This window comes from Girardinichthys multiradiatus, chromosome 2, assembly GCF_021462225.1.
Source record: "Girardinichthys multiradiatus isolate DD_20200921_A chromosome 2, DD_fGirMul_XY1, whole genome shotgun sequence".
Lineage (NCBI taxonomy): Eukaryota > Metazoa > Chordata > Actinopteri > Cyprinodontiformes > Goodeidae > Girardinichthys > Girardinichthys multiradiatus.
In genome coordinates, this window is record NC_061795.1 from 2,769,131 (window position 1) to 2,794,737 (window position 25,607).

At 41.3% G+C, this 25,607-nt stretch overlaps 1 protein-coding gene across 3 annotated transcripts in view; it reads left to right on the top strand.

The window, feature by feature from the left end:
- Positions 1 to 882: 882 nt before the first annotated feature.
- Positions 883 to 25,607, top strand: part of lrrk2 (leucine-rich repeat kinase 2) — a 66,757-nt gene continuing 42,032 nt past the window's right edge. The window contains exons 1-7 of one of the 3 annotated variants that reach the window (XM_047382464.1): positions 883 to 1,491; positions 2,531 to 2,616; positions 4,697 to 4,806; positions 6,973 to 7,061; positions 20,122 to 20,250; positions 21,084 to 21,218; positions 24,582 to 24,713. In XM_047382464.1, the coding sequence (XP_047238420.1) occupies positions 1,356 to 1,491; positions 2,531 to 2,616; positions 4,697 to 4,806; positions 6,973 to 7,061; positions 20,122 to 20,250; positions 21,084 to 21,218; positions 24,582 to 24,713 (817 nt within the window). In that variant the 5' untranslated portion in view covers positions 883 to 1,355. Of the gene's footprint in view, positions 1,492 to 2,530; positions 2,617 to 4,696; positions 4,807 to 6,972; positions 7,062 to 20,115; positions 20,251 to 21,083; positions 21,219 to 24,581; positions 24,714 to 25,607 lie in introns of all 3 variants that reach the window. The other 2 variants (XM_047382457.1, XM_047382475.1) reach the window with 2 other exon arrangements.

The following is a 25,607-nucleotide window of genomic DNA, read 5'->3' on the forward strand; positions in this document are numbered from 1 at the left end:
GCATCTACAACGACTCTTTGAAGAAACCTTCATAATGAGCTACAACAACATTTAATTTCCCTTTGGGATTAATAAAGTATTTTTGAATTGAATTGAATTATAAAATGATGATTATATGTTTCTACAGTTTCTTCTGTACAATATAGTCTGTGGTGATTTGTTACATGTAAATTAAAGAAATATAGGATACAATAAAAGTACTACCACTGTATATGCACACCACACAATTAAACTCGTTTGAGGATGGAAAAATATTTTCAAAAATAATTTAAAGTTTTAATATATACGAAGTTTTAAAATGTTTTTAAATATGTTTAAAAACTGATTAAATCTTAAGGGAAGAAATAGATATAAAGGGAATGACTACATGCTTGTACATTTTCTACATTAACATACAGAGATTTATTTCCCAAAATAAATAAAATCGTAAGTATATGATAAAGTAAAAGTAAGATGACTTTTTATTTTTATTTCATATTTTGTTTTTCTAGTTAGTTTATATATTACTTTCATGATACTTCACGCCCTCCAGACCTTCCAGTTACCGTAAAACCTGTGGATGCGCTGCAAAATCTGACACGTTTGAGGGTAACAGTAGATGACGCTGAAAAAAGCCTGTTTTCTTCATTCCAGATTATAAACGAAACATGTCCTCTGCTTAAAATCTCTTCACATATATTTAAAAATGTTCAGCATTTTCTCTTCAGACAGGACTTTTTGCTGTCTTTAACAAACATAAATGGGAAATACTGTGGACGAAACACGGCGTAAATCAGTAAACTCCCATAAAACTTCAGATGTTTTAGACTGGGAAGTGTCGTCACTTATCAGCTAATGTTGCCATAGTTCCAAGCATTCTTCACGAGCCAAACTTACGTCGACGTTACCGCTGCGCCCTCTCGCGGTATCCGTTTCCAGACTCCCCTTTTATAGACGGGAAGTTTTTCTGACTCGAGTCATATGATGTGACCGTGGGAAGGCAGGAACACGCCTGTCCGAGCGGAACCAGCGGTCTTTCCCACAGAAACAACAGAACGTGTCCGACTCAACAAAATGGGGAACACGTTGTTTGGCAAAGGAACGTTCTGGGAGGAAGCTGATGTCAACGCTGGGACCGAAACTCCTCGTCACTGACAGCTTCCCCTCGCCATGATAACAAGTGGTAACTCTACTGTAGCTACTGTAATATTACGCAAAGGAGGTTACACATGATAATAAGGTGTAATGATACATGTGGCTGTCGTGGAAGTGTGATGTTTGGCCTCACGAATCACGTTCTCATTGCGAACCGAGAGTGGACTGACTGACCTAAATGCACGTCAAGCCTTCAGCAGGAAAACAGCTCTTCAAAGATCATGGATAACAGAGAAGAATTAGCAGAACGGCTGAAGAAACTGCTGGTGCGGCTGAAAACCCCACAGGAGGACAGGCAGCTGTCCACACTGATTCAAATCCTCAAGGATCTGCTGTCTCTGGCGCGCACGGAACATGGTAGGAAACCCCCATTGTTGCTGCTTGTGCATCAGACAGCTGGTATTAAACAGGCCATCTTGAAGGTAACCATGCTGTGGTAGATGAGGTCCAGGGTGGGGGGTCTTGGCTGAATGGCACCCTGGGGAAGTTCCCTGCGTTGAAAGTGTTACTGCTAATGCTGGATCATAGCTGTGAAATATGAATTAGATGACAGTTTGGCCTGGGGTAATGTATTTGATCAACTAATAATTAACAAATGTGGCCACCTTTAGAAAAACAGGAGTTTTGACAATTTGCTGATTTGAATCAACAACGGCGTAGGCAATGCCAAGACGAAAAGGCATCATCAATAACCTTTGAGATGCAGATGTTGCAGTCTTTCAATTTGGTAAGGGTTAGAAGCCCATTTCCAAAGATGACATAATTTTGGAAAAACTTTTAGACTGTTGCCCGTTGTCCAAGAGTTGACGTTTCGGCAAATTTACCCCAACTTCAGAGAAGTATTCAGGTAAGCAATGGTCCAGTCAAAGGCCAGATCTTAGTGTGCCTCACTGTACAGACAGTCAGACAACTTCCTTTTCCTGACTGTATATATGACCTGATTGGACTAATAATTCTTCACCTTGTAGCTACAGTTGTTTGCTTGTGGTGGAGCTGACAATTTCCTCACTCGAAATAATTTATTCAGGGCTGTTGTCAGTCCTTCACATTAATCGGACGGAGTGGAATCTCCGTCCCTAAATACATCCAGAGGCTATAACGTCTAAAATCTTCTGGTTTATTCTTAGGGTTAGGGTTAGTACATATAATATCATGTTTTAAAAGCTGGACTTATCCTCGCTGGCATAAAACCTTTATTTCAAAAGTAAACGCAGTTAAAAAACAGCAGTCCCTGAAGTATATTTGAAAGAGAAATAGTTATCTGTAAATACTTTGCAACACCTGTCTGTTGAATTTGAGTTCTACTTTCAATATGACTCTTTTTTTGGCCATGTTAAAAATAGAAGCAGTCCTCTGTTCAAAGCTAACCTTACAAGCCTGGTGATTTTTGTTGCAGCGGCTGAGCTGTTTGAAGACAAAGATGTTCATCTACCCCTCACAGTGGTACTTTCATCTAATATGAGCAGCAAAGGAGTCCAGCAGGTAACCCTTCACATCTTGTCAAAATGCTCCATCTTTAGCTTTTATTAGGATGGCTGATCAGGTTTTATGTTAAAGCTACAGGAATGTGTCCCATATTCATGAAGTTGCACACTTGCTATACGGGTGTGTTCTCTGTTCGCTGAAAGAGGACATCTGTAAGGGATTTTTCTATAGATGATCCAGCCTATTTATAGCATCTCGTGGCCACTGTGTACCTTTGCTTATCAGGGTATGGAGTGCAGTGTGACGCAAAATGAAAGTCAGGTTATGAGACAATATACAGGTCCTTCTCAAAATATTAGCATATTGTGATAAAGTTCATTATTTTCCATAATGTCATGATGAAAATTTAACATTCATATATTTTAGATTCATTGCACACTAACTGAAATATTTCAGGTCTTTTATTGTCTTAATACAGATGATTGTGGCATACAGCTCATGAAAACCCAAAATTCCTATCTCACAAAATTAGCATATTTCATCCGACCGATAAAAGAAAAGTGTTTTTAATACAAAAAACGTCAACCTTCAAATAATCATATACAGTTATGCACTCAATACTTGGTCAGGAATCCTTTTGTAGAAATAACTGCTTCAATGCGGCGTGGCATGGAGGCAATCAGCCTGTGGCACTGCTGAGGTCTTATGGAGGCCCAGGATGCTTCGATAGCGGCCTTTAGCTCATCCAGAGTGTTGGGTCTTGAGTCTCTCAACGTTCTCTTCACAATATCCCACAGATTCTCTATGGGGTTCAGGTCAGGAGAGTTGGCAGGCCAATTGAGCACAGTGATACCATGGTCAGTAAACCATTTACCAGTGGTTTTGGCACTGTGAGCAGGTGCCAGGTCGTGCTGAAAAATGAAATCTTCATCTCCATAAAGCTTTTCAGCAGATGGAAGCATGAAGTGCTCCAAAATCTCCTGATAGCTAGCTGCATTGACCCTGCCCTTGATAAAACACAGTGGACCAACACCAGCAGCTGACACGGCACCCCAGACCATCACTGACTGTGGGTACTTGACACTGGACTTCTGGCATTTTGGCATTTCCTTCTCCCCAGTCTTCCTCCAGACTCTGGCACCTTGATTTCTGAATGACATGCAGAATTTGCTTTCATCCGAAAAAAGTACTTTGGACCACTGAGCAACAGTCCAGTGCTGCTTCTCTGTAGCCCAGGTCAGGCGCTTCTGCCGCTGTTTCTGGTTCAAAAGTGGCTTGACCTGGGGAATGCGGCACCTGTAGCCCATTTCCTGCACACGCCTGTGCACGGTGGCTCTGGATGTTTCTACTCCAGACTCAGTCCACTGCTTCCGCAGGTCCCCCAAGGTCTGGAATCGGCCCTTCTCCACAATCTTCCTCAGGGTCCGGTCACCTCTTCTCGTTGTGCAGCGTTTTCTGCCACACTTTTTCCTTCCCACAGACTTCCCACTGAGGTGCCTTGATACAGCACTCTGGGAACAGCCTATTCGTTCAGAAATGTCTTTCTGTGTCTTACCCTCTTGCTTGAGGGTGTCAATAGTGGCCTTCTGGACAGCAGTCAGGTCGGCAGTCTTACCCATGATTGGGGTTTTGAGTGATGAACCAGGCTGGGAGTTTTAAAGACCTCAGGAATCTTTTGCAGGTGTTTAGAGTTAACTCGTTGATTCAGATGATTAGGTTCATAGCTCGTTTAGAGACCCTTTTAATGATATGCTAATTTTGTGAGATAGGAATTTTGGGTTTTCATGAGCTGTATGCCAAAATCATCCGTATTAAGACAATAAAAGACCTGAAATATTTCAGTTAGTGTGCAATGAATCTAAAATATATGAATGTTAAATTTTCATCATGACATTATGGAAAATAATGAACTTTATCATAATATGCTAATATTTTGAGAAGGACCTGTAAGCACAGACATGACAAACTCCTCTGGCTTTGCCAAGAGTCCTGAAAATGAAACCACTTAGTCAGTTAGAGAAAAATGTCTGATTTTCACCAAATGTCAAAGTTAATATTTTCCTTCGATTCATTTTGAACTATTATCCCATCAGTTAATTTGAAATGTTCCTATTAAGTCTGAATTTTGCCTCCACAGGTGGGCTTATCGCTACTGTGCCAGCTCTTTGAAATATGCCCAAACACCCTGGAGGAGCTCACTAGACCTCTGCAGGCCAGCCGGGAGTGGGAGATACTGGGAGTGCACCAGTAAGTGAAGACAATCCTGTTGATTAGCATTTAGCATCATTTGCAGACCCGCGCAATATTTTACCTCACAATCTTAACATCAATATGGGCAATATTACAATCACAAAGAACTCGATGGAATGTTACTCACACCCTGAATGCCAGTGAGATATCTGTGCAGTTTAATGGACGTTCCCAGCCGTTGATCATTTTAATGATTCAGATTTTAGTGACTGACATAGTAAAAGTGAACCATATGAAGGTTAGAAGCAACCAGTACCTACGTCTCAAAATTTAGACCATAATGCTTGTCTGCTTAACATCGATGAATTAAAAAAAAACTAAATTAGACGGTACTAAACTACTTAAGATGATCCAAAGATGTAAACTCTTCTCCAGAATATGAATTAAAGCTGATTAAAGAAAGCTATCAAGGACATACAGTCTAATTCTGACATTGATGACCTAGGTTTAATCTAAGAGAGATTAAATGTGTAAAGAAAATTAGAGTTCCAAAATTATGAATTTGATGGCATTCACAACAGAATCCACTGAATTCTGGATGAATACTGGATTATTAATGCACAAAGAGCCTTCTCATTAAGTTACTGCAGCTTTAAACACACAGCTGAGATTGGAAAAACAAATCAAAGTCTTGCAAGGCTCTTCCCTCAAAAATAGACAACTTAGTGTAGCATACAGTTCAAAGAAATGTTCAACACAACTGCAGCCTGCAAAGGTTGATCATTGAAGGCCTTGTGACTGGATCAGGTCCAGCTTCTTTAAGAGCTTTCTTGAGCGTTCCATTCAGTCTGTATCTTCCAACACAGCACAGCTTCCTGGTAGCCAACGTTTCTGGCAGAGGAATCATCATGTGGTACTGATCAGCCAATCAGAGCTTTGTTGTAACTAAGACAACGAATTTCTGAGGAGGCAATATCAGTTTAGCAAATTTGAACTGTTTTCTGCATCTGAGAGATGGAACAGATGCAGAGTAATGGTATTGATTAATATTTAATATAAACAGAAGCAGTGCAACCACGGTTTGGAAAATTTGAAATATAGCAGTTGTTTTTAAGAAACCACATTTATGTTTTATAAAAAAAGATGCTTTGTTTTTTCTGAACCGCAAAATCCAGCTGGAAGGAGAGCAAAAATTCCCTGTAAGGGAAAAGTCAAACGTTGGGTCACCATACATGAGCAACGGTCCCCTCTATGAAACTGAGTATGAATAACTAGGTATAGACAAGGGAACGTTCAGATGATATGAAATCATTCTAGTAGGTCATATACCAGTGTGCCATTGTTAGGTAATAATGTACAGTGTCTGCTCTGACCTGTCACTGGTTTGTATGAAAAGACCTCGACCTCTGAGAGAAAAATACTTTCAGAATGAGGAAAGTTGACTACATCCCTCCTGTAATGAGCAACCTTTAATCTCTTCAATCAGTGTAAAAAAGAAAGAAAGCTCTTCAACTGTGCAATTATGTTGATCTTTTACAAAGCAGACAACCATCCACAAATGTACAAGTTAGCATTTTAGCTGCCATAAAAGCCCAGAAAGACAGCAATTAAGCAACCTTTCCCTGATAGTAAACTTCAAAGCTGATGACTGCAGCAGCTATGACACATTTTTATAGTCAAATGTTCAACAAGTTTACCTCATTTGAGATGAATCCTTTTTGCTCGTTTCTTCTCACTTGTTTAGATATTTTAAAACCAGCTCTGAGTTTTATAATTAGTTCACCCAATGCAAATTTAGTCTGTTTACAAGTATTTTTTAACCCAATATGCAGAGAGGCACGTATTTTACAGTTAAGACCAAACAACACATCTTAAATTTATATTGTCATCACAATATCATTATATGCAGTTTGCAAAGGAATACAATAATTGTTTTTATCTTTAAAATATTTTCCAAGTGGGTTCACACTTGGATGCCAGTAAGAATGTGTGTGTTGGATCGAATCTCACTGGAACAGATGCCCTCACCTGATTCAGATTACAGTAACTAAAACGCTAAAGGTCACAAAGAGTGTTAGGAGCACAGCTGGAAAAGAGAGGATTAAGCAGATATCGTTATCAGGTGGTTCACCAGTAATATTGCCATCAATATGATTTTCTAATGTTGTACCGCTCTATTTACAATCCTTATGAGGTCTTGTACTGATTTTTTTTTTTTTTTAGGCAGATCCTGAAGGCCCTATCTCAATATATTACAGACCCTCAGGTGACCATGTTTGGACTCAGAGCCCTGGCAGTACTGCTCAGATCAGGTACATCATATCTGTCCAGGAAAGAACTCCTGTATACATACACTATATAACCAACAGTATCCGGTCACTGATCCAAATGGTTAGGTTCAGATGCTTTAATCACTCCCGTGACAACCGGTGTGTAAAATTCAGCACCTAGGCATGCAGGCTGCTTCTACAAACATTTGTGAAAGAATGGGCCGCTCTCAGGAGGTCATTGAATTCCAGGGTGGTAGAAACAAAGTGGAAGGGATTGGAAACGACAACAACTCAGCCACAAAGTGGTAGTCCAAGTGAAATCACACAGCGGGGTCAGCGGATGCTGAGACCTGAGAGAACAGTGTTGGGATAAATTATAGCAGGGACTGTGAGCCAGGCCTTCTCATCCAACATCAGTGTCTGACCTCACAAATGTGCTCCTGAAATAATGGTCAAAATTCCCATCAGCACACTCCTAAACCTTGTGGACAGCCTTCACAAGAGTTGAAGCTGCTGTAACTGCAAATGGTGGGTCGACGACATATTAAACCTGGTGGAATAATAATGGGATGTCATTGCACATACACATATGTGTATGAAGGGAGACCTTTGGTAATACAGCGTGGTGGTCAAAAGCACTAATAGTGTTTTATGTTATGATGTGACTAAAATGTGAAATTCTAGCTAATGACCAGTAAAACTATCTGCCAAGTATTGTTTGCCAGCAGGGCATTGCAAGTTTCTCCTTTGAAAGAATGTGAGTTTTAAATTGCTCAAACCACTTAGAACAACTAGTTGCTGTACAGGAATAATCTGAATTAAAGCTGCAAGCAGCATTGTAGGGCCTCGCAGCTCAGCGCAACTTGGACTGTGCAGCAACCACGGGAGCCTGGCATCGCCACCCGCATGCCACCAACATGGCCGCCGCTCGATTCCACACGTCGCCACTACTTAGCACTGAGCGAACTGTCATACGATCTTTGGTCATGCCAAGTTCTGCTGTGGCGAGATGTATTCAAAATTTGGGCATAGTCCAACCTTCCTGATGGAAGCTGCACTCACTTGTTTGTTAGTGGGCGGGGCTAAAATCATGTCATCAATTGACTGTGGCAACATGTTCAGCATTGATCAGTGATTAAGTATACTACATTTGAAGTGGATCTGATGATGTATGAGGGAGATAGAGCACTTGAAATGTCCTAGGGGGCGCTGTTGATCCAAATTCCAATGTATTGCAATAGAGCTGTTTGAGGGCTGACAAAGATCAACCGTATTCAGATTGGAGCAAATCAGACCTTTTTAATGGAAGCTGCACTGACCTGTTTATTAGTGGGCGGGGCTAAAGTGATGTCATCAGTTGACTGTGCCAACATGTTTGGCATTAACCTATAATCATGTATACTACATTTGAAGTAGATCCAATGATGCATGAGGGAGATAGAGCACTTGAAATATCCTAGGGGGCGCTGTTGATCCAAATTCCAATGTAATCCAATAGAGGTGTTTGGGGGTTGACAAAGATCAACCATATTTATTTTGGACTGAATCGGACCAAATGTATAGCCGTGGCGTAACATCAGAATTCGCCACGCCGTCATAGCCACACCCTCCAGCTAAAGCAGTCAGTACTGGAGACTGTCTTAGACCATCATGTTATCTGTCGCTTAGGACAGTTTCACATTGATTAGGTGAAGAACAAATCAAAAATTGACTGTTTAAAGGAAAACATGGGACTTCCTGTTCTTAGGGGGCGGGGCTTTCCTTGTAGGAGCTATATCAATTTTGTCTTTTATGGCTAGAAGTCATATTTTGAGGCTTGGCCACGCCCAGACGGTTTCGTGTATCAAAAAGCATTTGATAATTTTTGATCCCCAGTGCCTTAAGAGTATACTGAGTGATTTTCAATTCTAAATCAGGAGTGGGGAACCTTTTCTCTCCCAGGCGCCCTTTCAATTTTCAAAAAGTCATCTGAGGGCCACACTCAAATTGTAAAGCCTGTTAATGCAACAATTATAGATTCATAAAACCATAGTTTTAGTTGCTGCACATTTATTTTTGCAAACATTTGTACATTTTAGTTTTTTTGTTTTCTTAGTGTTATAAAATACCACCCAAATAAAATTGAGACATGTACAGTTTATTGTACTAATTACAAATATTTCTCAGTTTTACATCAACGGGAAGTCAATCTTTTTTCTAATATAACCAGTTAAGGTGCTTAGAAAGCCACAAAATAAGCATACTGGTGTTCCGTTTGACAATTGCTACATTAAACACACTCACCTAATGTGATGGCTGAAACTGCTTCTCCTTAGCTAGGTGTCTGATATCTGCTGGAAGACATGCTGCAGATTTTCCAGATTGGAGTCAGTAAGTCTTGAGCGGAAGCGACTTTTTGCCAGAGTGAATTTAGGAAAGAACTGCTCACAGCGGTATGTTGTCCCAAACAGTGTTCATGGCCCGGACAACTTGATGAAACAGATCTTCACCTTTGGTTCGTCCATGCATATCTTGCAAAGACAGCAGCTCTTCCTTTGTATCAAAGTCTGCTGTGACCCCTCACACAAAAACAGCTAACTGTGCAGTATTGGTGATGTCTGTTGTCTCGTCACAGGCAAGAGAAAAATACTCAAAATCTCTTGCAATGTCCTTCAGCGTTTTCTGAATATCTTCTGCCATATCAGTGATTCTGTCTGCAACAGTTCTTCGTAACAAACTGATGCTTTCAAATAATTTTACTTTGTCAGGAACTAGCAGCTCTGCAGCAACAATGATGCATTCCTTGACAAATTCTCCATCTGCATGAGGTTTCAACTTCTTAGCTATGAATTCACTCACCACAAAACTTGCTTTTATAATATTATCTCCGTCGCTCTGTGGTCTTATAAACGCTGATTGTTGCGCATCCAAACTCCGCTGTAACTTTATCAGTTCGCAATTGCCCTTTCAGCTCCTCCAGTTTAAAATGCTTGGTGCTCCAGATTGGACTTTTTCATCAATGCCAACGCCTCCCCACAAACTAAACAGAAACAAAAAACAACCCACACAAGGTGGGCGGAGAGGGCCTTGGCGGGAGGGCCAGAAACAAAAACAGAGTTCAGGCGGGCGACCAGGGGGTCGTCCCCAGCAGGCACAGAGTTCCGGCGGTCAGCGACGAAACCGTGGCGGCCTGTGACGGGAACCTGCAGGTAGGTCAGGAGGCCAACAGAGGAGAGTAGAGGCCCCCCCAAAAACTCTGTGGAACCCCAGAGGGGTAGAGCCTGGCGAACCCTCAGAGGCAGAAGCAGAGCCTGGTGAACCCTCAGAGGCAGAAGCATGGGCGGAGGTGCAGCGAGCCTGGCAGACAGTGCTGTGGCAGACGAAGATGCGGGCTTACTTGCTGCAGCCCTCACGTAGGCTGGCTGGGAAACCACCTCCTCACCAGCCGAACCACAGGAAGGCGCTCCGCGCCAAAGTTTCTTGCGGCGGGAGGAGGGCGAGGGCTTCACTGCCGTATGAAGGGGAAGAGAAGAATGGCGACGAATGGGACCTGTCCCCGGACATGGAATCGCCAACCTGGATCCATCATAAGCCAACTGCGGCACTGACAGCCCTGCAGAACGGCGTAGTGACTTCTCCGCCTCCCGAGACAGGAACGTAAAGAGGTCCATGGAGCTAGCCTGATGCTCATCCACGAGGTCCATTGTTGGCGGAAACATTTTGTTATGGTTTGTGAGATATTGGACCCCAGAATGCAGACGAGCAGGCAGCGTGATGGTAAGTGAAAAAAGGTTTAATTACGAAAACTCACACTCAGCAGGAGGCATGAACAAAACAAACGGGCAGGCAAGACAGGCATGGCATGATAAAAAAAAAACAAGACTTGGTTTGAGAGCAAGACATGAGCATGAGAACAAGACATGAGAAATGTTTCCGCGACGACTAACGGAACAGGTGTGTATATATGGAGTGAAAACCAGGTGGAGCAAGGAGACAGATTAACTTGGACAGGTGAACCGAATAAACTTAATAGACAGAACATAAACAAGACGACAAAACTAAAGCATGACCAGGAAAATAACAGAAGCATGATTCAAAATCTAAGAAGAATAATAACAAAAGAACGAGTCAAAACATTAACTGTGAAAAACATAAGAAAAACCAGAAACCAAAAACAACCCCAAATCATAACACATTCAGCATCTACTTTTCTTTTTTTTGCCGTCGCCATGATTGAAACCTGTCCATCAACTATCTCATCTCATGTTGTGTTCACTGACCCTGATCCTGGCTCGGATACCTGCATTATTGACGCTTATATATCAGGAATACCATTTCTTATGGTTTTTTTTCTTCGCCAAAACTTAATTGTTTTATTTGTTCACTTGGAATTGCTTGGCGGGCCGTATACGGCCCATAGGCCATAGGTTCCCCGCTCCTGCTCTAAATCAAAAGCTGTAGGAGGAGTTCGCTCAGATATGCGGGCTACAAACGGCAAAACCAGGCTCAAAATGGCAACTTCAACCCAAAATGGCCGACTTCCTGTGGGGTTTGGACCAACGCTCCAAGAGACTCTTTTGTAGGTCTTGTAGCATGGCTTAGGGCTGATTTTTTACAATTTTCTAGGGGGCGCTGTGGAAGAATTAGGCCACGCCCACCAAATATCTCATCAGATCTCTTTTGGGTACTGGACTAGGATCAATCATATTGAATTTGGAGCAGATCAGATGATCTATGTGGAAATTAGAGCCAAACGTATGGCCATGGCGTGACGTCAAACTTCACCGCGCCCCCACAGCCACGCCCTTTTATGAAAAGTCATTGTCCTTCAAACGAAGTCAGACCCACTAGTTATCAGTCACCTGACACAGTTTGAAGCGGATTGAGTGTAGAAAGCCAGATAGCGACTTTTCCCAGTAAAAAAAGTGACTTTCTGTTCTCAAGGGGCGTGGCTTTGATGATGTCATCATATGACCCCATAGGATCGTCAGGAACTCAAAGGTCCTTCTTCATGCCAACTTTGGTGTGATTTGGCGTTTGTTTGGGAAAGTTATTGGATTTTTTCACAAGTTCGTGCCCCGGCCACGCCCCCTAAACATGCCCGAAAACTCAAGATTTTGATTACTTTTAATCCCCCATGCCTTAACTGCATATTAACCAAATATGAAGCCGATAGATCAAAATCCCTACGAGGAGTTCGTTAAAGTTCGAGGTGAGTAAAAGTGAGTAAAAGTGATCCAAAATAGCCGACTTCCTGCGCGTTTTAGGGGATACCCCAAAGAGACTTTTTTTTCTTGGTTTGAGGAGTGACCAGTGTGCCAAATTTCAGATTTCTACGACTTACGGTTCGGACTATTTCACGTTTCGACATTAAGGAACAAGAATTTGCGTCGGGGGACAACTTTGGGTAAAATCGTGTGCATCTAGGGGCTTGGCAAAGTCCCCAAATTGCCCTGCAAACACGGAATGGAATAAGAAAGCAAGAATAAGAAACACTTCGATTACAATATGCCCTTGCAGGCTTCCTGCTCGGGCGTATTAATTATGTTCTCTCTGTTCATGTAAGTATGTTGCACGCCTGGAATGTGGAGTTTCCCTATTCCGTGCTAACTTGTGTCACATTTTCTATTTTTGGAGCAACAACTTTAACTCTTTATTAGAACAGCCTGTCTGTGTGAGCATTCATATCCAACCAGATTCCCATGGTTGATTTATTCATGAAGCTTTGTCTCAGTTGATTTAGATGATAAAAGTTGAAGCGTAAAAGTGGTCCACAGTCTGCAAAACAACTTGAAGAAGGAGTGAATTTCTTTAAGAACCTGTTATCACGGTCATATTTACATTTGTCAGGAGATATTCAGCACTTATCCTATCCAGTTGTGAAAGCCAACGTCTTGTGATGTAATAGGTCTGTTTATAGTACCACACGCCTGGTTGATTGACACGACTTTCTGAATATAGTGAACTACCTTACTGCTGGGTCCAGCAAAAGAATGAATTCCCCTTGAACGTTTTCATGTTTTATCAGGTTGCACTTAAGAATTTCACTGTATTTTACTGGGAACATATATAACAGGTTAACACAAAGTAGGGCATGAGGATATATACTGTCGTTTTTATTTTTATAAAACCGGAAAGTTTATAAAAAGTGTGGCATGCATTTGTATTCAGCCAAACCTATTCAAACCCACTTTTGCAGCAGTTACAGCTAGACATTTTGGGGATTGTTTTGTACCAATTTTGCAGAACTAGAGTGAATTCTTTGCACATTTCTCTTTATAAAACTGTTCAAGCTCAGTCAGATCGGATGGAGAGCTTCTGTGTTAATTTTAATATTTTGCCAGAGATTCTTTACAGGATTAAGGTCTGGACTTTGACTATGCCGTTCTAAGACACAGATATGCTTTAATCTAAACCATTCCTTAGTTTTTCTGGGTTTCCGTTTGGTGTTGTTGCCCTGCTGGAAGTTGAACCTCTGTTCTAGTCTCTGGTTTTCTTCCAGGTTTGCCCTGTATTTAGCTACATCCATGTTCTCATCAACACTGATTAGCTTCCCTTGACTGGCGATTGAAAAGCATCTTCACAGTATCACACTGCTCCTACCATGTTTCATTGTTGGGATGTGATGTTCAGGTTGATGTGCAGTGTTACTTTTCTGCCACACATAAAACTACATTTTGGTCTCATCTGAACAGAGCACTTTCTTCCACTTTTACTGTGTCCCCCACATCAGTTTTGGCAATTTTGTTCCCTCTCTTCTATTAAACACAGATCCGAAGGTTTCTGGCACAAAATCATCTACTTCCAAAGTGCATAGAGAGACAGGACAATTATGTGGTAATCTGAGGACTTGGGAGTACTGAGAAACCAAATTAAACATCTCATTTTCTCAGCTTCATTACAAAATGAAATCATCTAATCACACCTTTAGACAATAAAAAGCAATGAAGGTGGTGCAGTTTATTTTCCTGTTGGACAATAGCCTAAATTGCCTCTTGGTTGAACAATTTCAATTTACTGTCAGGATAAACATGAATAATTTCTCACACCAACAGTGATTTATTTCAAAAGGCCATAAAGACCACAAGCTGAAATAAATGCATTGGTCTCTTAAGTTGGTTTGTCAGTGTGTGGAATGTGTCAGGTTTAAACAACCTAAAATACTTATAACATCACAAAAAGAAGAGAAAGACAAAGAATTAGTTATTTACTCGCTGCGAGGAGAACGGACAAGATGTGTTCAGTTACAAATCTCCTACCGCTCTGAAAACCATCTGTCCGACCCTCTCTTTTTATTATAATTCGGGGGTCCCTAGTTACAAAGAACGTCATTCTCTAAGGATGGGAAACAACAGCTGAATTGTAAACAGGTCATAAACACCATTATCTTTCAACAACACACTTCCACAGCCTCTCCATGATTTTAAGATCAGTGCGTCTTCTGTTCAGCGTAATCAGCCTTCATCTTTTATGACCTCCTCAACTGCGGACCGCTTCCTTCTCAGCTCCATTTATGACCTTTGCCTGCAGACAACTCACACATCCTTTACTCACACAAACATCATGAAAGGTTATAAAAATCAAATAGTCAAGTTAAGGATAGGAGAAAATATAAGATAAATCTATATTAAATTATTCCAACAGAATGCACCTCTTACAGCTTAGCTGTGGACCTCTTTAGGTCCTCCAGCTTTATTATGGCCCCTCTGTTAGGTTTGTAATCTCCACATTTTCAGATGATAGATTGAAAAGCGCGTAATGAGATGTAAAAATCCTGGGATATTATTTTCTAATGTAAGCCTTCACAGAACAGCTGTTTTTATACTAGGATTAAATTGCAAAGAAGTACCCTTAATTTACTAAACCAAACTTATTTTTCTTCCATTTTACGAATATATACTAGTTTGTGTTGATCTATCAAAGAAATCCTAAGAAAATACACTGATGTTAGGATTATTAATCTGAGAATATTATTTAATATTAATATTTTAATATTTTATTAAATAATATTTGGGTCTGTTAAGGATTGTCCTGTGAATACCAGCCCAGTAAGGCGATGGTATTAGGACAAAATAGAAAGGTGTGAAACGAGCTCTGACATTATTGAACAGCATAAACTCTGCACATATATGGAATGAATTCACACAATTTCTTAAAATACAAGAATTTATTGACAAAAATAAGTCAACTCAAAGTCCAACATATTTCAATCAACAAACTCTTTACTATGCTAAAACAATCCAACTAAACTACCAAGCAAAATTAAAGAATAACAAAGACTAATGGACTATGTACAATATAAACAAGTTGATTAAAGATGATTGGAAACCACGACCAAAAGAGTGATGCAACATTACCATGCAATGTTTATGTTTGAGAACCAAGGATTATCTTGAAGAATCTGGAAGTGAAGTGAAGTTAGTCTTGGAACTAACTTAGACAATAATCAGCAACATTTAGACAACCCTTCACAATGCAAGATCAAATATTAGATTAAAATATTATTTTAATAAAATAATGTTTTAAAGAATGATCTGCTGAATAAAACCAACCTTCTGGATGATCATTTCTCAACGGTGTCTCATTAGCTGCCTTTATTTATTGAAATAATATTTGAAGAAATATTATTAAGGGAGTATTTTGGAAAAGAGCCAAATCTTTCTGGAGAAATGGGGCTTAATGGTGTTTACTTAGTTATCAAATTTAGTAAAATGATGTTTAGGGACTATTATTCACTAGCTTGAAAACTAACAACCTTTCTGTTAAATACTCTTTAGTAGCGACCACGTGTTCTTACCGGTTAGCCGTTGAGCTAACAAAAGAAGCTAATAGCTTAGCAGCAGAATCAAACACATACCTTTAAAATACCAGGGTTAATAAAAGGGTTAAAATGCATAAGCGCGGACGGCGCGTTATGATCAATATTCTGTTTAAAACACCCTTTAAATAAAGTTTGTCTTAACTTTAAAAACACACAAAGAACACAAACTGAACACGTGTGCTGCAGATATTCTGCTAGCACCCAGAGAGCTGAGTTCAACACAAACAAAACCAAACTTCATAAAATGAAAAACGTTTAGATCATTTCAATCTAAATCTTTCTATTCTTGTTCTGCCCAAACCTAACCTCTGACAATGCTGAGGAAAAGCTGTCTGGGGCGGCGAAGTTTGAAGAAAGCATCCACATTGAACAATGGTTAGCTACAGCTAACCTCCTTAGCTGCGGAGGGGTTTGAAGGTGCGGCCGCTCTGTCGGGCCCACCAAACTGCACGTTACCACAGTGATGTGGCCGCCGTTGTCCTTCCTTGGGAAACTGCTGCACTCGGCGTCGTGCTGGGAACTCTCTGGAAACAGTTCGCTTCTGCAGATCTCAGAGAGAACAGACAAGCAATGCTTGTACCTTGATTACCCCGTTCATGAATGAAAATCACTGGATACGCAGACAGTGATTCATTTCTACTTATCTTGTGCATATGATTGCATGATCTTATGACACCCTTGGATCCAGTTTGAAGAGTTTATGTATGTTTGCCAGCAAAGAGACATTAGCGCGCTTGTTTCCCCTCCTATCCTGATGATCACCGGTGTGGAAGAGGTCTGACCGTTGGAAAGGGGGTGCTTTTATGCAGCCAGTGGCATCATGGGAAGTCCACTGCTACCCCCAATTCCTAAGTTGTGCCGGAAGTAAGTTAATGCTATGTATTTTGAAAGTTCCAGGAAAGTTTGTACTGCCCATTCAAGTTGTAACTCATGGCTGTGGGTCCCAACACTGATGTTCATGATTGGAATGTGACAAAATATGGAAAAGGTGGATGGAAAAGGGGTATGAATATTTTTGCAAGGTAGTGCAAAAAGTTTAGAAGTTAAGATAATTGCTTCCAGTGTTTAGGTAAGGTGTTCTCAGTTCTGGTTGATTGCAAAACCCAAAAAATTGTCAGGGTCAGTACCCATTGCATAACAATGAATGAATGACTTTATTATGGTACTTTACTAAAACTAACACTTTGAACACATATAATATGAAACAAAACAACTAGTGCTGTGCGCATGGCGAGGCGTAGTGGTAGAGCGTGTGACCCATACAGAGGGCTCAGTCATTCTGGGTTCGAGTCCCGACCAAGAGACCTCTGCTGCATGTCATAAATTTCGGCAGTGTAAAAAGACACCGTAATTAGCATCATCATTGGTTTATTCATTGTTCTAATAGCTCTTTTTCTAAGGTTAATTACTTGTACTCGTACTCGTCGTCTTCCGCTTATCTGGGACCGGGTCGCGGGGGCAGCAGACTCAGCAGAGACACCCAGACGTCCCTCTCCCCAGACACCTCCTCCAGCTCCTCCGGGTGGAGCCCAAGGCGTTCCCAGGCCAGCCGAGAGACATAGTCCCTCCAGCGTGTCCTGGACCGTCCCCTGGGTCTCCTCCTGGTGGGATGTGCCTGGAACACCTCCCGAGGAAGGCGTCCAGGAGGCATCCGGTATAGATGCCCGAGCCACCTCACCTGGCTCCTCTCGATGTGGAGGAGCAGCGGCTCTACTCCGAGCCCCTCCCGGATGGCTGAGCTCCTCACCCTATCTCTAAGGGAGTGCCCAGCCACCCTACAGAGGAAGCTCATTTCAGCCGCTTGTATCCGGGATCTCGTTCTTTCGGTCATGACCCAAAGTTCATGGCCATAGGTGAGGGTAGGAACGTAGACCGACCGGTAAATTGAGAGCTTTGCTTTTCGGCTCAGCTCTCACTTCACCACAACGGACCGGCACAGTGCCCCCATTACTGCGCCAGCCGCACCGATCCGTCTGTCGATCTCCTGCTCCATTTTTCCCCCACTCGTGAACAAGACCCCGAGATACTTAAACTCCTCCACTTGAGGCAGGAACTCCCCTCCAACCTGAAGAGGACAAGCCACCTTTTTCCGGTCGAGTACCATGGCCTCGGACTTGGAGGAGCTGATCTTCATCCCAGCTGCTTCACACTCTGCTTCGATATATTTTGTAAAATCTTTACAGAACGTTTTAGAAACCTTTTTTTACAATGTACTTTGTATGTGGTTTCCCACAATAATTTAGTTTTACCCACTGATTTGATTTCACCACCATTAGGTTTTAGGTGTCATATCCAGCTTGTCCCTAGAACCATCAAACACCATACATTTTATTATTCAATATTATCAATAACTTGTTTATATTAAGTTGTTTTTTTAACCTATGCTCCTCTTTTTGTCTATTTTTTCTGAACATTTTATTTCTAATCCAATTAAATTTGGATCCATTGTAATGGATTAATATAATAGTTGCAGAACAAACTCCATGGGAATCGATTAAAATGATTAGTTCTGACTACCGAACCTTGTGGAACACCACCATATGTTCTTCTCTTTAACTGGGATTCTGTAATATTATGTAACTTATCAATCAGTGACTGGCAAACTTCCTATTTTTTCTGTAATTACTTTCAGATACACAGATTAATACAGGTCCTTCTCAAAATATTAGCATATTGTGATAAAGTTCATTATTTTCCATAATGTCATGATGAAAATGTAACATTCATATATTTTAGATTCATTGCACACTAACTGAAATATTTCAGGTCTTTTATCGTCTTAATACGGATGATTTTGGCATACAGCTCATGAAAACCCAAAATTCCTATCTCACAAAATTAGCATATCATTAAAAGGGTCTCTAAACGAGCTATGAACCTAATCATCTGAATCAACGAGTTAACTCTAAACACCTGCAAAAGATTCCTGAGGCCTTTAAAACTCCCAGCCTGGTTCATCACTCAAAACCCCAATCATGGGTAAGACTGCCGACCTGACTGCTGTCCAGAAGGCCACTATTGACACCCTCAAGCAAGAGGGTAAGACACAGAAAGACATTTCTGAACGAATAGGCTGTTCCCAGAGTGCTGTATCAAGGCACCTCAGTGGGAAGTCTGTGGGAAGGAAAAAGTGTTGCAGAAAACGCTGCACAACGAGAAGAGGTGACCGGACCCTGAGGAAGATTGTGGACAAGGGCCGATTCCAGACCTTGGGGGACCTGCGGAAGCAGTGGACTGAGTCTGGAGTAGAAACATCCAGAGCCACCGTGCACAGGCGTGTGCAGGAAATGGGCTACAGGTGCCGCATTCCCCAGATCAAGCCACTTTTGAACCAGAAACAGCGGCAGAAGCACCTGACCTGGGCTACAGAGAAGCAGCACTGGACTGTTGCTCAGTGGTCCAAAGTACTTTTTTCGGATGAAAGCAAATTCTGCATGTCATTCGGAAATCAAGGTGCCAGAGTCTGGAGGAAGACTGGGGAGAAGGAAATGCCAAAATGCCAGAAGTCCAGTGTCAAGTACCCACAGTCAGTGATGGTCTGGTTGCCGTGTCAGCTGCTGGTGTTGGTCCACTGTGTTTTATCAAGGGCAGGGTCAATGCAGCTAGCTATCAGGAGATTTTGGAGCACTTCATGCTTCCATCTGCTGAAAAGCTTTATGGAGATGAAGATTTCATTTTTCAGCACGACCTGGCACCTGCTCACAGTGCCAAAACCACTGGTAAATGGTTTACTGACCATGGTATCACTGTGCTCAATTGGCCTGCCAACTCTCCTGACCTGAACCCCATAGAGAATCTGTGGGATATTGTGAAGAGAACGTTGAGAGACTCAAGACCCAACACTCTGGATGAGCTAAAGGCCGCTATCGAAGCATCCTGGGCCTCCATAAGACCTCAGCAGTGCCACAGGCTGATTGCCTCCATGCCACGCCGCATTGAAGCAGTCATTTCTGCAAAAGGATTCCCGACCAAGTATTGAGTGCATAACTGTACATGATTATTTGAAGGTCGACGTTTTTTGTATTAAAAACACTTTTCTTTTATTGGTCGGATGAAATATGCTAATTTTGTGAGATAGGAATTTTGGGTTTTCATGAGTTGTATGCCACAATCATCCGTATTAAGACAATAAAAGACCTGAAATATTTCAGTTAGTGTGCAATGAATCTAAAATATATGAATGTTAAATTTTCATCATGACATTATGGAAAATAATGAACTTTATCACAATATGCTAATATCTTGAGAAGGACCTGTATTTAATGGTCCTTTACCTTTGCCTACACTTTTGGACAGATGCAGTTCCTCTGCTGATGCTGGACGAAGAAGAGGATGTGTTTAGCCTGGTTGTGGTGGCGATGAAGACATTTCCTACCAATAAGGAAGTGCAGTTCCAAGGTTGTATGGCTCTGCAGCTGCTGCTGGGCCAAGGTGGGGCACCTTCTTGTTTAATGGTGTTAAAAAGCTGTTCTAAACAAGCTGTTTAAAACAAAAGAAAATACATTTTGTCACAGCTTAGTTTTGCAAAGTTGCATTGAAATAAACTATAACAGTTCTGGAATAATTTCCAATGTGAAATTATTGAACAGAACCTCAAACACTGCATGCCAGCTGTAAGCATGGTAGCAGAGGACTGATGATTTCAGCCTGTTTTCCTAGAGGCATTGGAATCACAGAGTTGGCCCTGAGTTCCTCAAAGTATTCAGTGTCACATGTGGTGGTATAGTCAGTCAGCTTGGGCCCAATTAGGTCATTTAACAGGTCAAGAACTGCATCCGCCTACAACAGGAGAGCTGCAAAAAGGCAATAAAGAGTCCACCAGTGAAATGTCTGGTTGAAATGCTGCTGGCACCACAAGAGAGATGCTTATAAACAGATGCTTGACACCCGTGAAGAACTAAAGCTGTATTATTAGGAAAGGTGGGACAAAATTCCTCCCAACAGTATGACGGAGTGAAGGAGTTATGCAGACATTGACCTCTTCAAGTTACTGCTGCTAAACACGATTCTGCAAACTGCTAAGTTGGCATATCCTAAGGTCTGTACAGACTGGTGAAACATTTAGATGAGTTATTGTTAAATAAAATGAGTCAACCATGTGCCATCGTCTCTACGAGGTCATGACTGCTTGAGGACCTTTTATTATTGTCTATGAAATTCTTGTAAACCTTAAGAGTGAAAGTGGATTTTCATTTGTTACATGACTGTATTTGATAAATCACACATGATGATTATATCTTTGTCTATTTTTCTTGCTATTTTAGTAACTGATGACCATCTGGTTGAGTTTGTGGAAAACCAGGACCATGTTGTGGTTCTTTCAGCTCTGCAGATGTTCTCTGACTGCCCCAAGCTTCTCATCCAGGCCATGAAAATGTTACTCCCTTTAGCTCGAACAGGTACGCCCCCAGTCCATCACAGTATTCCTAACGAAATGGAAAATGGTTGATTCTTCAAACCTGACTTATTCTTGTTCTCTAAATCCTAAAATGGAAAGCTGTCTTTGCTAGTACTAAACAAAGCTTACAGCAAACTCAAGAGAAAAGAGGATTTTATCTCTAAAAGGCAATTTTCTAGCCATTCAGCAGCTGTGAACACAGTATCACTGTAAACCTGTAAAGCTTGTTTAGCTATCTTGATGTAAATCAGACAGCCTCACATGCAAAGGTACTTTTGGCAAGATCAGACTGCAACTAAAAGAAAATGTCACATTAAGGTGGTTTCAGGATATACAGGTCCTTCTCAAAATATTAGCATATTGTGATAAAGTTCATTATTTTCCATAATGTCATGATTAAAATTTAACATTCATATATTTTAGATTCATTGCACACTAACTGAAATATTTCAGGTCTTTTATTGTCTTAATACGGATGATTTTGGCATACAGCTCATGAAAACCCAAAATTCATATCTCACAAAATTAGCATATTTCATCCGACCAATAAAAGAAAAGTGTTTTTAATACAAAAAACGTCGACCTTCAAATAATCATGTACAGTTATGCACTCAATACTTGGTCGGGAATCCTTTGGCAGAAATGACTGCTTCAATGCGGCGTGGCATGGAGGCAATCAGCCTGTGGCACTGCTGAGGTCTTATGGAGGCCCAGGATGCTTCGATAGCGGCCTTTAGCTCATCCAGAGTGTTGGGTCTTGAGTCTCTCAACGTTCTCTTCACAATATCCCACAGATTCTCTATGGGGTTCAGGTCAGGAGAGTTGGCAGGCCAATTGAGCACAGTGATACCATGGTCAGTAAACCATTTACCAGTGGTTTTGGCACTGTGAGCAGGTGCCAGGTCGTGCTGAAAAATGAAATCTTCATCTCCATAAAGCTTTTCAGCAGATGGAAGCATGAAGGGCTCCAAAATCTCCTGATAGCTAGCTGCATTGACCCTGCCCTTGATAAAACACAGTGGACCAACACCAGCAGCTGACACGGCACCCCAGACCATCACTGACTGTTGGTACTTGACACTGGACCTCTGGCATTTTGGCATTTCCTTCTCCCCAGTCTTCCTCCAGACTCTGGCACCTTGATTTCCGAATGACATGCAGAATTTGCTTTCATCCGAAAAAAGTACTTTGGACCACTGAGCAACAGTCCAGTGCTGCTTCTCTGTAGCCCAGGTCAGGCGCTTCTGCCGCTGTTTCTGGTTCAAAAGTGGCTTGACCTGGGGAATGCGGCACCTGTAGCCCATTTCCTGCACACGCCTGTGCACGGTGGCTCTGGATGTTTCTACTCCAGACTCAGTCCACTGCTTCCGCAGGTCCCCCAAGGTCTGGAATCGGCCCTTCTCCACAATGTTCCTCAGGGTCCGGTCACCTCTTCTCGTTGTGCTGCGTTTTCTGCCACACTTTTTCCTTCCCACAGACTTCCCACTGAGGTGCCTTGATACAGCACTCTGGGAACAGCCTATTCGTTCAGAAATGTCTTTCTGTGTCTTACCCTCTTGCTTGAGGGTGTCAATAGTGGCCTTCTGGACAGCAGTCAGGTCGGCAGTCTTACCCCATGATTGGGGTTTTGAGTGATGAACCAGGCTGGGAGTTTTAAAGGCCTCAGGAATCTTTTGCAGGTGTTTAGAGTTAACTTGTTGATTCAGATGATTAGGTTCATAGCTCGTTTAGAGACCCTTTTAATGATATGCTAATTTTGTGAGATAGGAATTTTGGGTTTTCATGAGCTGTATGCCAAAATCATCCGTATTAAGACAATAAAAGACCTGATATATTTCAGTTAGTGTGCAATGAATCTAAAATATATGAATGTTAAATTTTCATCATGACATTATGGAAAATAATGAACTTTATCACAATATGCTAATATTTTGAGAAGGACCTGTATATTATATGTAAGTGTGAAAAATGAAATTCATATTCCTTTTACATGGTTCTGTTATCTTTTGAGAGATTCTTGTCTCCTTTCCTATCAGAAACAAACTTCTTGGCTAAATAAAAACGATGTTAAATCTGAATCTGCAAGGGGTATGAATAGTTTTGGGGTTTAACTGCAGCATACTAATGTAAGAGTTGTGGGTATCCTGCCGTATCAGAAAGGTGGCAGCAGCCTGCTGCGGGATGCTGCACAGAGTTTGTTTGTTTGCTATTTATTTCACAGGGACAATGTGTAAACATATTAATCTTAATAAAAGAAGAGATGCTTTACACCAGATTTAGCTATAGCTAATTTCATCTGCATTGCCTGCCCAGGTCTCAACAATAAAATACATTCAACATGCATACAGTACATCCAGCCATATACAGCATCTACATCCATTTACACAAAACAATCTGTTCCATTTCCCACCATTTACATAAAACTACAATTTAAAATAAGTACATCAATTTATATTAAACATGTTCTTAGTTAATGTTGACATTGCTGGTTTCCCAGTCGTTCCTCTCTAACCTTTTGTGAGAAATCATGCAGGTCACAGCATAATTTCAGACTATCTGGGAGTTTTTTCCATTCTTTAATGGCTCTGTATGAAAAGGCAGTTTGTGCAAAGGTTGAGCTTCTTTGAGGTAGTCTACAGTCATTTTGGGCTGTGGACCTAGATGTTCTAGTCATCTGCTCAGAGCAAAGCTGTACAAATCTCTTCTGTGGTGGCGGTAGTCGCACATCTGAGTATACGATTAAATGATCAATAATATAATTAATATATTATGTTTACTGAGAATCTGACAATGATGATGGCTTAAAGGCTTTTCATCGAGTAACTTAAAAGCCTGATTATAGAGTGATTTCTGGGGTTTTAATATGGAGGCATATCCTTGGGTCCAAGAAGAGATACAATAATTAATATGAGAAATGATCAGTTATGAGTTAATGAGAAGATGGATGGAGCTAATTACAGGAAAGCCCTGGAAGAAGAAGGGTTGCAAGAGACTTAACACTTGGTTGGAGGTTACCTTCTGGCAGAAGATCAACCCTAAACATACAGCTAGAGCTACGATGGAATGCTTTAGATCAAAGCATATAGACATGTTAAAATGGCTCAGTCCAAGTCCAGACTTAAATCGAACTGAGAATTGTTAACCAGACTTTAAAATATATTTTCACAGATGCTCTCCATCCAATCAGACAGATCTATCAATATGGCTTAGCTTTCCATGTGAACTTATTTGTTCACATTTCTTTTTATGTTTCTGTATCTGTTCACACATAAGTTTGTAAAATTAAAATCTTCTCTGGAACATATCAACTCTTCCTTTCATGGCCAAAACTTCATGGTGAGGTTAACATGTGTCTCTTCTGCAGGCAGTAACGTGGAGGTGTTGATGTCTGGAGGCACTCGGTGTTACAGCATAGTCATCGCTGCCATGGATGCTTTCCCTGAGGTGGAGGAGCTGCAGGAGACAGCCTGCCTGCTGTTCAGAAGGTTCACCTCAGGTCAGAGCACTGCCTCAGAGGGCGGAGCAGGAATAATGTGTGTCCTTCTTTTATAATCATTGTGACATTGAATTTTTATGATAAATCCAATTACATTAATGGAAAGGAAACATTGAAAGATATTGAAAAAAAACAAAATTCATATCACTGAAAGGAACAGTTGTTGAGATATAAGGTCATAAATTTCACTAAAAAGGCAGTTCCAGAATACCCCTTTGCGACTTTGTTGTGCTCTTTTATGACATCAACCCGTGCACGTAAACTGACTGCTGCTGCGATGGCCAGCAACACAGACAGCAGCAAAGACTCTGAAGTTTCTTTAGATAAATGTCAGTCACTATCAGAGAGAGATTCTGAGAGCCTATTTTTGCTGGATGCCGGAGCACGGCCAGAGTCATTATGCATGAATTATACCGCAGCACCAGGAAACAACAAGCACAACGTGGTTCTCGCTCTATTAATACATACATGAAATATGCCAGATTGCAAATCCACTCTGAGAAAAAGACTTACATTTTTGGAGACATGTTCTTTGGCCTGGTGAAACTAAAATGAAAGTCTGTAGTCATACTGACCAGCCTTTGGTATGGAAGGAGAAGGTGGAACCTTACATGGCTGAGAACACCATCTGTAAAGCATAGAGGTGGCAGGATCATGTTGTGTGGGGTTTTGCCACAAGAGGATCTAGTGCACCTGATTTAAAAAAAATAAATAAAAATGGCACCATGAGGAAAGAACGTCATGTGGAAATAAACAGGTGACATCTCTAAACATCAGCCTGGACACCAGTGAGTCTTCGAAACAGACAGGGACCTGAAGCATACTGGCAAATTCTTTTAAAGTGGCTTAAAAACAACAGTCAATGTTTTGAAGTGGCCATCGCAAAGCTCTGAT